Source organism: Neoarius graeffei, chromosome 12 (assembly GCF_027579695.1).
Source record: "Neoarius graeffei isolate fNeoGra1 chromosome 12, fNeoGra1.pri, whole genome shotgun sequence".
NCBI classification, from domain to species: domain Eukaryota; kingdom Metazoa; phylum Chordata; class Actinopteri; order Siluriformes; family Ariidae; genus Neoarius; species Neoarius graeffei.
In genome coordinates this window covers 27,773,545-27,790,193 of record NC_083580.1, presented here as the reverse complement: position 1 = coordinate 27,790,193, position 16,649 = coordinate 27,773,545, and the positions used below count along the sequence as shown (strand labels likewise).

At 41.2% G+C, this 16,649-nt stretch overlaps 1 protein-coding gene across 17 annotated transcripts in view; it reads right to left on the bottom strand.

Annotated features, from left to right (window-relative positions):
- The window catches only part of LOC132895315 (formin-binding protein 1), a 259,445-nt gene that overhangs the window by 66,305 nt on the left and 176,491 nt on the right, over positions 1 to 16,649 (bottom strand). For all 17 annotated transcript variants that reach the window (XM_060935743.1, XM_060935739.1, XM_060935744.1 and 14 more), the window contains exons 5-6: positions 14,228 to 14,290; positions 10,169 to 10,273 (exon numbers count right to left, since the gene is read on the bottom strand). In XM_060935743.1, the coding sequence (XP_060791726.1) occupies positions 10,169 to 10,273; positions 14,228 to 14,290 (168 nt within the window). The remainder of the gene's footprint in view (positions 1 to 10,168; positions 10,274 to 14,227; positions 14,291 to 16,649) is intronic.

Sequence of the window (16,649 nt, the reverse complement as noted above, 5' to 3'; positions counted from 1 at the left end):
GCATTAATACAGAAAAGTACATTGAGATTTTGGAGCAACATCTGCTGTCTTCAAGATGACACCTTTTCCAGGGATATTTCAACAAGACAGGGTTTCCCCTAAAGCATCATCGTGTAGTGGCCCCGCTACGCTTAATTTATTGACCGATATGCTTAGTGACATGCTGCTACCTATTAAACTGCCACCGCGATGCTTACAACTTAGGCCTATTGTATAAAGCTAGAATCAACATGCATGTGTTTTGTAGCCTTTGAGCAGGTAATCAATACAGTCCATGCAAGCCCTGAACTTGACCTAAATTCACAGCTGATGTCAGAGAAGGGTATTCCGCACTGATTGGCTGAGTGTGTGTGGTATCCCGCGTTGATTGGATGAGCGATGCAAAATATTAATTAACATTCATAGGTAACTTCTGCAAAAATGACGGAGCCTTCAAACCGAGTTCAAGTAGGCAAAACACTGATGGGCTGCAGCTTAATTACAGAGTTTTTCACAAAGAAAACTGCAGAAAACAACTCAGCAACAGTGGCAGACCATAATTGTGAGACCGCGACAGCCAGTTTGCTGCATGTTGCTGACCAGCTCAAGTCTGACAGTGAGAGTATTTAGTCATCCGCACTATTGCCAAAATTTACTGATCAGTATTTTGAACAACAGGCGGCACGGTGGTGTAGTGGTTAGCGCTGTCGCCTCACAGCAAGAAGGTCCGGGTTCGAGCCCCGTGGCCGGCGAGGGCCTTTCTGTGTGGAGTTTGCATGTTCTCCCCGTGTCCGTGTGGGTTTCCTCCGGGTGCTCCAGTTTCCCCCACAGTCCAAAGACATGCAGGTTAGGTTAACTGGTGACTCTAAATTGACCGTAGGTGTGAATGTGAGTGTGAATGGTTGTCTGTGTCTATGTGTCAGCCCTGTGATGACCTGGCGACTTGTCCAGGGTGTACCCCACCTTTCGCCCGTAGTCAGCTGGGATAGGCTCCAGCTTGCCTGCGACCCTGTAGAACAGGATAAAGTGGCTAGAGATAATGAGATGAGATTTTGAACAACTCGTGCCATTTTGCATCACCATTCACTTTGTTTGATGTGAAATAAACTGCAGTCTCCTTTGGAACAGTACACCGCTTGTGAGATGCAAATGGGTATTGTATTGACTTGTATCTTTTTTCTGTTTTTAGGGTGGGAATTCAGTAAAATTATCAGTAAAATATAGCCTTTTCCCCAACATGTTGAACTGGTAAAAATCAGTTCTAGATGTCACCAGAAACCACGAAATGATCCCTTATATTTCAAAAATTTCCAAGGGAGCATGCCCCCGGACTCTCCTAGCTTGCACACCACCTATGGCAGTGTGCTCTTTGCACCTTGCTGCACTTGGGGGGCCACTACTCTTTCCAGTTTGTCTAGGGGAAACCCTGCAAGACAATGCAAAAATACATTCTGTACACATTACAAAGGCATAGCTGTAGAAGAAGAGGGTGTCTGTCCTTTCTGTCCCCAATAGATAATGTGTGGTCGATTATGAAACGAAAAATATGATATCGACAACCCCATATTGTTCCACACCTTAAGACCTGTTTGCAGGAAGAATGGGACAAAATGGGACACCTAAAATGCTTCATCACTTGGTGTCTTCAGTCCCTAAACATCTTTTAAGCATTGTGAGAAGGAATGACAACATTACAAAGTGGTAAATGCTTTACCATCCCAACTTTCTTGAAATGTATTGCAAGTGGTTATTTTGAAAAATAAATAAATAGAATTAATGAGGTAAAACATCAAATAATGTGTTGTTATACTGTTTTGAGTGCAATACAGGTCAAAGATTATTTACAAATGATTGTTTTCAGTTCACTTTACACATACCAGCCCAACTGTTTCTAATTTGGAGTTGTAGATTATAGCTCAATGAAATTCTTTTCTTTGTATATTCCAGCTTGTTAGAAAGCTGGGGTCAGAGCACAAGGTCAGCCATGATACAGCACTCCTGGAGCAGAGAGGGTTAAGGGCCTTGCTCAGGGGCCCAACAGTGCAAGCCTAGCCCTGACCATAACCATTTATTATAAAAGCACATACAGTGGGGCAAAAAAGTATTTAGTCAGCCACCAATTGTGCAAGTTCTCCCACTTAAAAAGATGAGAGAGGCCTGTAATTTTCATCATAGGTACACTTCAACTATGAGAGACAGAATGGGGGGAAAGAATCCAGGAAATCACATTGTAGGATTTTTAATGAATTAATTGGTAAATTCCTCGGTAAAATAAGTATTTGGTCACCTACAAACAAGCAAGATTTCTGGCTCTCACAGACCTGTAACAACTTCTTTAAGAGGCTCCTCTGTCCTCCACTCGTTACCTGTATTAATGGCACCTGTTTGAACTCATTATCTGTATAAAAGACACCTGTCCACAACCTCAAACAGTCACACTCCAAACTCCACTATGGCCAAGACCAAAGAGCTGTCAAAGGACACCAGAAACAAATCGTAGACCTGCACCAGGCTGGGAAGACTGAATCTGCAATAGGTAAGCAGCTTGGTGTGAAGAAATCAACTGTGGGAGTAATTATTAGAAAATGGAAGACATACAAGACCACTGATAATCTCCCTCGAGCTGGGGCTCCACGCAAGATCTCACCCCGTGGGGTCAAAATGATCACAAGAACGGTGAGCAAAAATCCCAGAACCACATGGGGGGACCTAGTGAATGACCTGCAGAGAGCTGGGACCAAAGTAACAAAGGCTACCATCAGTAACACACTACGCTGCCAGGGACTCAAATCCTGCAGTGCCAGACGTGTCTTCCTGCTTAAGCCAGTACATGTCCAGGCCCATCTGAAGTTTGCTTGAGAGCATTTGGATGATCCAGAAGAGGATTGGGAGAATGTCATATGGTTAGATGAAACCAAAATAGAACTTTTTGGTAAAAACTCAACTTGTCGTGTTTGGAGGAGAAAGAATGCTGAGTTGCATCCAAAGAACACCATACCTACTGTGAAGCATGGGGATGGAAACATCATGCTTTGGGGCTGTTTTTCTGCAAAGGGACCAGGACGACTGATCCGTGTAAAGGAAAGAATGAATGGGGCCATGTATCATGAGATTTTGAGTGAAAACCTCCTTCCATCAGCAAGGGCATTTAAGATGAAACATGGCTGGGTCTTTCAGCATGACAATGATCCCAAACACACCGCCCGGGCAACGAAGGAGTGGCTTCGTAAGAAGCATTTCAAGGTCCTGGAGTGGCCTAGCCAGTCTCCAGATCTCAACCCCATAGAAAATCTTTGGAGGGAGTTGAAAGTCCGTGTTGCCCAGCGACAGCCCCAAAACATCACTGCTCTAGAGGAGATCTGCATGGAGGAATGGGCCAAAATACCAGCAACAGTGTGTGAAAACCTTGTGAAGACTTATAGAAAACGTTTGACCTCCGTCATTGCCAACAAAGGGTATATAACAAAGTATTGAGATGAACTTTTGTAATTGACCAAATACTTATTTTCCACCATAATTTGCAAATAAATTCTTTAAGAATCAGACAAATGTGATTTTCTGGATTTTTTTTTTCTCATTTTGTCTCTCATAGTTGAGGTATACCTATGATGAAAATTACAGGCCTCTCTCATCTTTTTAAGTGGGAGAACTTGCACAATTGGTGACTGACTAAATACTTTTTTGCCCCACTGTACATACATACATAATTCCGTGCAACATTTAATTACAACCCCATTTCCAAAAAAAGTGGGGACACTGTGTGAAACAAATAAAAACAGAATGTAAAGATTTGCAAATCATGGAAACCCTAGACTACATTGAAAATAGTACAAAGACAACATATCAAACATTGAAACTGAGAAATTTTATTGTTTTCTGAAAAGCATATGCTCATTTGGAATTTGATGTCAGCAACACATTTCAGAAAAGTTGGGACAGGGCAACAAAAGACTGAAAAAGTCGTGTAATGCTAAAAAAAAAAACTAATTTGGCAACAGGTCAGTAACATGATTGGGTATAAAAAGAGCATCCCAGACAGGCTGAGTCTCTCAGAAGTGAAGATGGGGAGGGGTTCACCACTCTGTGAATTTAGGTCAAGTTCAGGGCCAGTGGAGCAACAGTTGAAGAATAACATTCCTCAATATAAAATTGCAAAAAGTCTGGGGATCACATCATCAATGGTACATAATATCATTAAAAGATTCAGAGAATCTGGAGGAATCTCTGTATGCTGAAAACTGACAAGGCTGAAAACTGACATTGGATGCCTGTGATCTTCAGGCCCTCAGGCGACACTGCATTAAAAACAGACACGTGTCTGTAGTGGAAATCACTGTATGGGCTCAGGAACAATTCAGAAAACCATCGACTGTGAAAACAGTGCATTACTGCATCCACAAATGCAAGTTAAAACAATATATAAACAATATCCAGAAACACGCCCTGTGATGACCTGGCAACTTGTCCAGGGTGTACCCTGCCTCTCGTGATAGGCTCCAGCTTGCCTGCGACCCTGTAGAACAGGATAAAGTGGCTAGAGATAATGAGATGAGATGAGATCCAGAAACACGGCCATCTTCTCTGGGCCCGAGCTCTTTTACAATGGACTGAGGTGAAGTGGAAAATTGTCCCGAGGTCTGACGAATCAAAATTAGAAATTCTTTTTAGAAATCATGCACACCATGTCCTCCAGGCTAAAGAGAAGAGGGACCATCTGGCTTGTTATCAGTGCACAGTTCAAAAACCAGCATCTCTGATGGTATGAGGGTGCATTAGTGCACATGACATGGGTAGCTTGTATATTTGGGAAAGCATCATTAATGCTGAATGATATATATACACGTTTCAGAGAAATATGCTGCCATCCAGACAAAATCTTTTTCAGGGAAGGCCTTCTTTCTTTCAGCAAGACAATGCCAAACCGTTTTCTGCACATATTAAAACTGTATGGCTCCGTCGTAAATGAGTCTGGGTGCTAAACTGGCCTGCCTGCAGTCCAGACCTATCTCCCATTTAAAACATTTGGCGCATTATGAAGTGCAAAATACAACAAAGGAGACCCTGAACTGCTGAGCAACTGAAACTGTATATCAAGCAAGAATGGGACAACATTTCTCTTTCAAAACTACAGCAATTGGTCTCCTCAGTTCCCAAACGTTTACAGAGGGTTGTTAAAAGTAGAGGTGGTAAACACAGTGGTAAACATGCCCTGTCCCAACTTTTCTGAAACGTGTTGCTGACATCAAATTCAAAATGAGCATATATTTTTTAAAAAACAATAAAATTTCTCAGTTTCAAAATCTGATATGTTGTCTTTGTACTATTTTCAATGAAGTATAGGGTTTCTATGGTTTGCAAATTATCACATTCTGTTTTTATTTACAGTTTACACAGTATCCCAACTTTTTTTGGAACTGGGGTTGTATTTATGCTCCCTTCTGATTGTATTATTTATTTATTGACACAGTACAATATTTATTTATTTATTTATTTATTCATAGCTAAGTATATACTTCAATATACTGAAAAATAAATGCTCTGGAACAAAACTGCCTACATACATATTCACATTTGCAGCTATGTGATTGGTGGGGCAGCAGAGCAGACAGACATTATGAAGGCTATGATTGGATCAGACCTCACAGTGGGTGTGGCATATGGGAATGTCTATGGGTGCACTGGTAGCAACATACAGACAGATAAACACCTGCACCTGTGTACCTACCTTAAGGTAACACCGCTTCAAGGCATGATTAAAACAACAACAATACAAAGGATTAACTTGGAACGAGTAAAAGTTTTTCTACCTTTGAAACTTAAAATTTAAGTAAATCACTACCTGGATTCACATAAAGACCAGGATGTGTGTTCAGATTAACACACAAAACACACCAATAGCAATTATAACAACTACTGTATACCCACACAAATATAAAAACAGTAAGAACACACAAACTTACACGTAAAGACACACATTACCCCTGACATCTTATTGGCATCATCCTTCCAAGGACGTTTGAGGACCCCGTCCAAGTCATGGTGTTAATCTATCCAGGTTATATGGGTAATGCTAATACTGCACTGATGACAAGCATTATTGTTTATATTGCAGCAAACTCCCAAATGTAGCTATTTAATTCAATGCTATCTGAAATACTGTACATCTACTGTATGTCATTAGCTAGCTAGTTAGATATTTGCAGAAACAAACAGATAGGTGCTCGCTGTTGACGTTTTGAGGTTTGACGGATAAGTAAAGTTAGCTGCTTCTTATGAAGAATGGTTTATACTTAGAAAAACAAAATCTCTGTTCTGGCAATAAATTAGCTGCACATATAACAATGTCACATGAGCGTTTTCTCAGTTTGACGAAGGCACTTCAGTGAAATAAAAGAATGCCATTATCTACTTTTGTAGTATAGCTAGCTACTTTATCAAAAGAGGAGTTTGGCTGTAGCTTAGCTACAGGAGTAGAAAATCATGTGTAGCTTGTAGTTTGACAAGTCACAGTTGCAAAGTAGCTTCCCCAACACTTAGCCAATCCAGCGAATAAAGTCAGGGAAGAATCAGCTCAGCAGCCACCATCCTCTCCACACTGGCCTGAACATTCTCACTGAAAGAGTGTGCAATCAGGATTCTGCTCAAAACTCTAGGAATTTGTCTCTCTCCTCAAGTGGATCACAACAGTGTGGTAGCATCTGGAAATGATACTGTGCCTACACACTCACATCTGTTTCACACACACATGGAGACAAAGAGGGAGAAAAAGAGGAGCGAGGGAGAAAGGAAAAAGGAGAACAATGTCTGCTGTACAAGGACTCATTATGGAAAAAAGTTGGTGTCTTACTCAATCTTGACACACATGCACACTCAGGACACACATCTCAAATTTCCAGCACTGCCACGGTGACAAAGCCCACCAGAAGCGAAGAATGGGTGATGAAATGGTGTGAGGAGAGAAACTATGGAGCCCTGGAGAAGCCTTTTTTTTTTGTTCACTAAACACCCATGACTTATACATCCATGCCCTAATTTCAACGATACACTGAACAAGTCTCCATCATTGACAGGTATTCTTAATTACAGTGTCATTTCACGTTACAATGACAATTTATCACAAAATTTAAGAAAAAAAATTTTTTTTTTTTTACACGCTTCAGTCGCTTCTGAGATTTACTACCACCTAAGGGCCATGATTCAATATCAGTCTACTTCTAGTTCATCATGTAAAAAATAGGATGTTCTGTATCAAGCCTGATTTTCATCGGCCGGCAATGGGATACATATTGTTAAATTGGGAAATCTGTAGTGATTGCATGATTAGCAAGATTATCCCAATATTATAATTAGGATCCTTTCCACATCCTGATCAGGTTTATCTGAATCTCTGGCTACTTCTCATTCATATATTATCATCTAATTATTACACTCTATTCTTTAAAATTGTCTTGCTTTCATGCTATGTCATATTGCAGTTGATTGATTGGGGAAAATATTAAATCTATCACTCAGTTTGCATTTTCTAGCCCCTCAATGTAAGCTTACAGGAAATTGCTTGTCTAGACACAAGTGGAAAAACACCTGTATTCAAGAGCTTTAAGCAAGAAAATTCTGGGAACCAAGGAGTCTTTGACTGAATGTGGGCTTTGAAGAAATTCATGTTAAGCACCTGGATAAGTCTGAACAGACAGGACTTCCTCTGCATCAACACTGACACAACTTTTGAATTTACACTCACCAGCCACTTTATTAGGAACACCCATACACCTGCTGTTTTATGCAGTTACCTAATCAGCCAATCCCTTGACAGCAGTACAATGCATATAATCATGCAGATGAAAATCAAGAGCTTCAGTTAATATTCACTTCAAACATCCGAATGGGAAAATTGTGATCTCTGTGACTCTCACTGTGGCATGGGTGTTGGTGCCAGATGGGCTGGTTTGAGTATTTCAGAAACTGCCGATCTCCTGAGGTTTTCACACACAACAGTCTCTAGAGTTTACACAGAATGGTGCGAAAAAAACAAAAAACATTGCATAAGCAACAGTTCTGTCTGTGGAAACATCTTGTTGATAAGTCAGAGGAAAATGGCCAGATTGGTTCGAGCTCCCAGGAAGGATATAGCAACTCATAGCAACTCTTTACAACCATGGTGAGCAGAAAAGCATCTCAGCATGCAACAGCAGAAGACCACATTGGGTTCCACTCCTGCCAGCCAAGAACAGGAATCTTGGAATCAAGAACAAGTTCCTATTAAAGTGGCTGATGAGTGTGTTACCAACTCTGAATACTAAGTGCTTCCAGGAGGCTATTCTGTAGAACAGGCTTGCATATCACACAACCCTAAAAGCTGCCTTTTTGCAATGGTCTATCAGACTGCCAACTAATATAATAAACAAGAATAATATTATAACACACATTGTGAATGTACAGCAGACTGTAGCTTACAGCACTCTATCACTCACACTGTTTGCTACAAGAGAACTCTATTATAAACACACATTACTATCTGTTAACTGTCAAATATTACACAAATATTCAAATGCACAAACAAGTTTAGGGTTTAAAGATCATAGGCAATGGTTTTCAATTTATGCACATTTGAAACTTTATATGTTAAAAAACCCTTCATAATTTTCTTCTGGTCCCAAGAAGTATTGTTAATAAGTAATAATTAAAATAAGTTAGTGCGAATCGCAGTGAATTTCTGTTCGGCGATTTTCGTGACCACTCGGTGCGTGACGTCATTCAAGACAAACAAACCGCTTGAGTTGAGTCCATTTCTGTTCACTTGCATTGCCGTTCGGCTTGAGTGCAGATGTGCATTCGGGAATTTCCAAAGAAAAACCATGCCTTATTGTTGTGCAGTGAATTGTAACAACGGGACCGGTTCAGGAAGAAGTTTTTACCTTTTTCCGAGAGAGGAGAAGAGGCGGAGATAGTGGATTGGCTTTTTCTGGAACAGGAGAAGAGGCGGAGCGAGCGGGTTGGCTTTTTCCGGAAGAGGAGACGAGGCGGAGAGAGTAGATTGTGCGCGTGAAACAAAATCAAGCAGTCAAAGAAGAAACGGACCAGCAACGCTCAAGCAAAAAGGAGAAGATTGGAGGTAAACATTTTTACCTTTGCTTGCAACTGACAAGTCAAGAATCCTGAGGGATCCTGTACAATCATTGTGGAAATGAGACAAAGGGATATTTCCTCGCTCAGAGTAGGCTATAAATAGTATAATGCCGCGGATGGCAGGCTAATGTGGCCTACCGGCGCACTGTCAAGTAATCGTTACCTATATCCGCGAGGGAGGGCGGTTTAATTATTCTTCAAAAGGGCTCTTATTTAGTATTACGACAAAAGTAGGAATTTATCATAACTACCAGGATAAATCGTTTGGGCATGAGTCTTGTTGAGGTCCGGGGTCACCGCTATCAGAGTTGGCCAAGTCGCTGTCCAATTCCGAGGCCACACGGTCAAACCAGTGAGCCACATTCACCAATTGCTTCGCAACGGCCATAGGTTCATACATATATGGTTTCACCTCTCGATATTCAATTTGGAGAGTTCCTACTTCAAAATCTCTATCGCTTTCAGACATTTTACAAACCTCTCACGACCAAAGTCTGTACACGTGTGTTTGGTTTGCAAGTAAACACAGAACTGCTCCCAGTCTGTTTGCCTTGAATAACGTCACGACAACTGTCCCCTGGCCGTAAAAGTGCGCATAAGTGAGATGTAAACAAACCTTTGGAACTTGCGTAAACCAGTATATTTTAACCGTTTTATTCAATTTTAGGGTGCAAATTAGACACCAGGAAGATTGAATTCGCTTTTTGGGTCATTCTTCTCGAAAATGAAGTTGATATTCTACATTCCACTTCCGACCCTTGCCTATGACCTTTAAGTGTTTGAAAAGTATCTAAGAGCATATCTGCATGTGTGTGTGTGTTCGTAGGCTCTAGATGACTAAGAACAGAAGCAGGCTTATCTGTGACTTGTGATGTCATTTAGAGTGTGTGTGTGTGTGTGTGTGTGTGTGTGTGTGTGTGTGTGTGTGTGTGTGTGTGTGTGTGTGTGACAGACTAAAAAGCAGACAAATCCTGCCTAGATCTCATCACATTAATCAGATCCAGGTATTGCAAAAAAGCTTTGAAAAAAAAAGGGGGGGGGGGGGGAGACAATAACACATTCCTACCTTCTCAACATCTGCTTTTGTCACATTGATGTCCGCATCCATTTTGTCAAAGTACTGCTGTGCTCGGTCGGCCTCTTTACAAGCTCTCTCAAAGTTACGCTTACACTGCAACACACACCCACACACACAGGTGAATATTGACTACTTTCATATTACCCATAATGCTTTGTACCTTGGGGGGGTAACCAAAATATAAACAAACTAAAACAACATGCCGTTGCACACTGACAGTAATCTTTTGAATTTAAATCTCCCTAAAACCTTCAAAGAAGTGTCAAAACTTACTAAACCAAAGCTTAAAGAAATCTGCAAAGCCTTTTCTGTGGACTTCAAGAAATCAATCTGTAAAAAAGTGCTTGTAAATATCATATCGAACGCTTTAAGCATCTCTACTTCGGGTGACAGTCAGCAGCCTTCTTCGTCTCTCAACACGGGTGTTCCAACAATTACTTACCTGCAGAGGTTAAAAGACTGGCAGAAGAGCTTCAAAAGATCGACAGTGATCATAGAAGAATCCACAGTGAAATCATTTTTGCTGAGTGCTGGTTACGACAAGAAAGCCGTAAGAAAATACAAAACGCTTTGTGCATGGGAACACAAACAAGGAATTCACTCAGTCAAGTAAGTACCGTAAATACAGTAGAATTGTTAAATTTCTTTTTTAAGTTGATTTTGATTTCCTTCACGCTGATCTTCCTCTTGCTCATATGCTACCGGATTACGACAATCTTTGGGCTGTTAGAGGAAGCTGTTAGGACGACAAGGTCAAATACTACATTCTATCTACCTACATAAACACTAAAAGAGGAAGTACATGTAAGCTTACTTACACTGCATCGTTTGCGCTTTATTTTGGGAGTTGATCCTTCAATAAAGTTGTCCTTTTCAATTCTTTGACTTGTCCTTGTTTTTCAGTTTTCGCACTTTTTATGACTAAACACAAAGACAGAGGGGTTGTAGGCTTCATGACTTGGATCATTAGACTTGACTCCACCACTGAAGTGTGCAGAACACAGGCACGTGTTGTCTGTCGGTGTCAAATTTTGACAGCAAATTCTGTCTAACTACGCTTTTCGATGCTTAGCCTCTTTAGGTATTCTATAAAACTTTAAATCGTTAAGTCGTTTTTCCCCATGTGAATTCGAAGAAATGACTGAGGTTATCTGACTTGGTAAACAAATATAGTGCCTGTTTACCCCCCAAGCTGCAAGGCATTATGGGTATGTGAAAGTAGTCAATACAAGAACAGGCAGGGAAAGGGGAAAAGTAATAAAAGTATCATATCATAAAATTTTATAAAACTTTTTTACAAAACACATTGTTCATATTGTCACGTCATAATATTCAATATATTATTCTGTATCAGCCATATCCTGGTCAGGGTCGTTAGGAATGTGGATATGAGGATGGGATGCCAGTCCACTGCAAGACACCTGGCATACATGCCTTCACTCACACCTATGTGCATTTTAGCATGGCCAAGCCACCTGTAAGGACACTGCAGCTGTGATACAGCAACTCTACCTGCTGCGTCTGTGTCACCTACAATACCCAACATGCATGACTTATGCAAATTATGGTAAGGTGATACAGCAGGTAGTGTATCACCTTATAGCTCTGGGGTCACTGAGCTCAGGTTACTGTCTATATGTTCACTTGGGTTCGGAGCCCTGTGATAGACTGGCATCCAATCTGGGGTGTACTCCCAACCGATGGTAGTTCATCCATGATGACAGGTAGGGTGAAGACCAACCAGAACAGAACTCAAACCTGTCCCACACACACTGTCTATATACATACATACTGCCAATATGCTTGCGTTTAGTAGTTGAGTAAATTTTAAGTCGTTTATGTTCTTGTAGCCATCCTCCTTCCACTCCTTTATTCCTCCTTTCTTTATTCAGTTTTTCCTTCTACTTGTTTATTCAAAGGGGGACAATCAGTGTTTGTTTCAAGAGTCCACAACCATTCCATCCTCCACCCACATGATGCATACACACACACACACACACAAAGATAAAAAGCACACAAATATTTCATTTGCTCTCCAAACACACACAGGTTCCAGATGAGTCTGAGATTGGTGCGCTGCTATAAAGCATTAAACCACCTTGATGTATGTGTGCCAACCAAATATTCTGCATAATCAGAATTCATAAGAACTTAGTGATATCGGTTCTATGAGGCAAATCCTTCAAACTCCCAGCCTATTACTTAGCTCTTCATCTAAACTACTACAAGTTTACTACTCGTACAAGGCGAGGTGAAGGGGAGAAATGCCCGAGCGTAACTTATAGCTTCCCCTTCGCTAGTCAACCCTACCTTCCAACTTGGTGTATGCTGTTTCAACTGATGGGGCTCTGGCTTTGGGCGGGTATCAGGCACCCTAAGTAATCAAACCCAACATTGCTGCCTTGTGGTTAGGTTTTCTGAACCAAAGGCTAAGGGTGAGGTCCCTGACAGAAACCTCAAAGTCGATGGCAGTCGGTCGGTGGATAGCTGCAGACAGCATGTTTCAGAACAAAGCTGATGGCGGCTGATTCCCGACGTCTTCTCTGAGGAGAGGTCACTCACCCAAGTGAGCTGGGTACTGCGGGGCAACTCGGTTTTCCACCAGTCGTAGTGCTGCGGCACTCCATTGGATTACTGGAGACCAGAGTCCAGAGGGTAGCTGGATTGGTGTGTGCACAGCTGTCCACACTACTATACTTCTGTGCAGGCAAGAGGAGTGGCAGTGAAAAAGTACACAAGTCCTGTAGCGAATTGTCAATGGTGGTGGTGGCAGTTTTGAACTACTGGAAGTGGTTAGCCAGTGGCAATCTTGCAGGCAGGTTGGAAGCTTTGGTCGCATGGGATCTCACTGGACAACGGATCACATGTTAGGCGCAGCCCAAACGACCAGGCAGCCCTGTTTAAGGATGCACTGCCTGCCCTAGTCAAGGGACGCCCCGATGGTGGCAGCGTATTCCTAACACAGAAGTGTTAAACCATACCAGCATGAGAAGTGCAGAAGCAATCCTCGCACAGTCACAACTATGCTGGGCCGGTCACATGCTCCGCATGCCAATTGAACAACTCCCACGAAATAGGCAGCAATGGACCAACAACGCTGGAGTGGCATTGTGAAATCTGCAGCAGAAGACGACTGACAAGAACCGGCAAGCAAAATACAAGTGACAAAGCGCAGCAAGACGTGCCAAACGATCACTCCTCCAGTCATAGTTGGCAATGACTGACAGCCAGAACTACTAGAAGTCGAACATCTGAACTACTATGAATGATGCAGTAACTGAGTGAGACTGTAAGGGTATGTAATTACCACAGTGGCTTTTGACACAACATGATCCATGAAAGACACAATTAACACCCCATTTTATGCCGCATCACCTGTCACACAGAACTGCCCAGGAATCTAAAAATGAGTGTCAAAGACATTCACTAAGGAGGACGTGTCTTCTAGAACCTACATTTCCATGCACATAGTAATCTGAAACATTTATCCAGTGCAACTAATTACTTGCCTCCTCAGATATTCTGTACCACTGACATTCATACATTCATTCACTATCTATACCACTTATCCATTAAGGATCACTGGGAGCTGGAGCCAATCCCAGTTGACACTGGGTGAGAGGCAGGGTACACCCTGGACAGGGCTCCAGTCTATCGCAGGTCTAACACAGAGAGACAGACAGCCACTCACATTCAAACCTCTGGGCAATTTAGAATAGCCAGTTGAACTAAACTGCATGTCTTTGGACTGTGGGAGGAAACCAGAGCACCTGAAGGAAACCCACGCAGGCACAAGGAGAACATGCAAACTCCACACAGAAAGAACTCAGTCAACAGGAAGGTTCGAACCCAGAACCTTCTTGCAGTGAGGCAACAGTGATAACCACTGCGCCACCATACTGTTTACATTTACATGACAAATGTGCAGTGGATGAAGGTCTGGCAAAGTGCTATGACATGGAATATGGACTTATTTCTAACCAGAGAGACCTAGATCAGAAAAACTCTCATCACAAATGGGTATTATTGATGAACAGAAAGATTCACCTGTTCCAGTTGTTTCCAGCTGTTCTCAATTTGCTGTTGAGCTTTCCGTCCATCATGGAAATGCTGTGAGAGAGAGAGAGAGAGAGAGAGAGAGAGAGAGAGAGAGAGAGAGAGAGAGAGAGAGTTAGTGCCTCTGTGTATATATATACACGTGTGTGTGTGTGTGTGTGTGTGTGTGTGTGTGTGTATCATTCAGTTTACTTTGTGTGTTTCTAGGCATCACACTGCTGTATGCCATCCATGCTGAAGTTCTGGAGTTTGTCGAAAGGTCTTACAGTTGGATTGAGAATTCCAGGGAAAGTGCTCAGTTGGCCAGCACTCAACACTCAATGTAGTGTAACACCCCCCCCAAAAAAAAAAAAACCAAACAAAACTAACTTCACACTCACATGCGCGCACGCACGCGCACACACACACACACACACACACACACACACACACACACACACACCTCTATGGGTTTACCAAAATCAAATCAAATATCAGAGTGCTACAACAGTATGTTATAAACAGCAGGCCTGTACTGGCTGTTTAAAAAGCAGAGCTGTATTTACTGGTTAGGCAAGGAAGTAATCACCTGGAACCCTGGATTTTAAGCATCACCCACATTTACTACTTGTCAAATAGCACTTGATACAGTACATGCTATATTTAAATTTTATTTATTTGTTTGCTTGTTTGTTTGGTTTTTTTGCATGATGAACTATAAATAGTGTAGTAATGTGTAGGCAGGAATGAAACTGTAGCGTGCATGCAGTGTCCTTTTTATGCTTTCTTTATTTATTCCACTTTGAGTTTTAGAATGAATTAAAGGTAGACTGCCTTTCAGATTTTTCAAGTGTAGGTCATAAAAATAATTTTCCCTGATACAATTATTTTTGTTTAGGTTACCGAAAGCTACTGAATTCGAATAACAGACTTCCAATTTTATTAGGTTTTTTTTAACAGAACAATAAATTAATTTAGGGCCACATGGCTCTAAATTCTCTGCTATTTTTTTCCTGCTTCACTCCGATCCAACTCAAGATACTACGTCATGCATCACGTGGTGGGCTTTCCCTGTTCGCGCAAGGCATTGTGGGATACAAATTTGAAACAGGAGAGAAAAATGGAGGACGCGAATGAAACGCGAAAGACTGACTACAGTAACAGAAAGCAAGAAGAAAAGATGTCATGTTGCTAAGGAAAGGAAATGCAGGACCAAACTAATAAATATTGGCAGTCAGTGAGCACCTCAGTGTGATCAGCTGTTCGTTTAGCAACAGAATGATGTAACTATCAGTGCACGGTCAAGGTAAACCTGTAGATGGCAGTAATGCAGCACTGTGGAAAAGAAGAAGGAAAAGAAGAAGAAGGTAAACCTGTGCATGCACACACGGACTTCCTCTGTCTGCTTGACTGCGCAAAGCGAGCGATTTCATGCACATTATTTGCAAGGGAATCCCCTCAAATTAAATAACTTCCCAGCTACAGAATGGCCTGTTTTTTTTTTTTTTTGAGATATGACAGAAATAAACATATATCACAATGACCGAATTTCAGAGGGAGCTAAATATCACCGAGTTTATGAAATTGAAAGGCTGTATACTTTTAACTGTACCCATGTTTTCATTAATTTGCACACTCCTTGGAAGAAAACATGCACATGGTTTGATGGATAAGCTGACCAAACAGTAAACTGCTGTTTACACTAGCTCACCTTCAGTAGGTGGCATTCCTAATTTTATTTTCATAATCAATGTGCCCGTTAACATTTGGTGTTTGAGATTTTTTTAAAAAATGTCCATCTTTCGAAAATTGGGTCCAACCATTATCTGTAGCCGTTGATCCTGTACAGGGTTGCAGGCAAGCTGGAGCCTATCCCAGCTGACTATGGGCGAGAGGCAAGGTACATCCTGGACATGTCGCCAGGTCATCGCAGTGAAAATTGAGTAGTTACAGGCAAAATTAATTTATATTTCATCATATTTCTTAGTACTTCCCCACAATTTAGGTGATATCACATAAGAAAAATAGACTTAAGTATAAGGTAAAGAAAGGGCATAGCTGAGACATGCCTTTGTTTTCTGACAAACTCCGTCCCACTCACAAAACATGAGCAACTGTCCACATAGCCTGCAAGTCTGAAGTTATGTCTGGTATTAATTTTTTTTATTATTTATTTACCTAAGTTTTCTTTATCCAGAGCAACTTTGAGGATGTACAGTACTGTGCAAAAGTTTTAGGCAACATGTAAAGAACTGCTGTAGACAAAAAATGGCTTAAAAATAATGAAATTAAATTTTTTAAACATTTAAAAAAAATACTATAAACAGCAGTAAGCCATAAATAAATGAAACAAAGTCAATATTTCGTTTGAGATGACCCTTTGTTTAAAAAAAAAAAAAAAATAGTAGTCTCAGGTACAACCCAGATTCCAAAA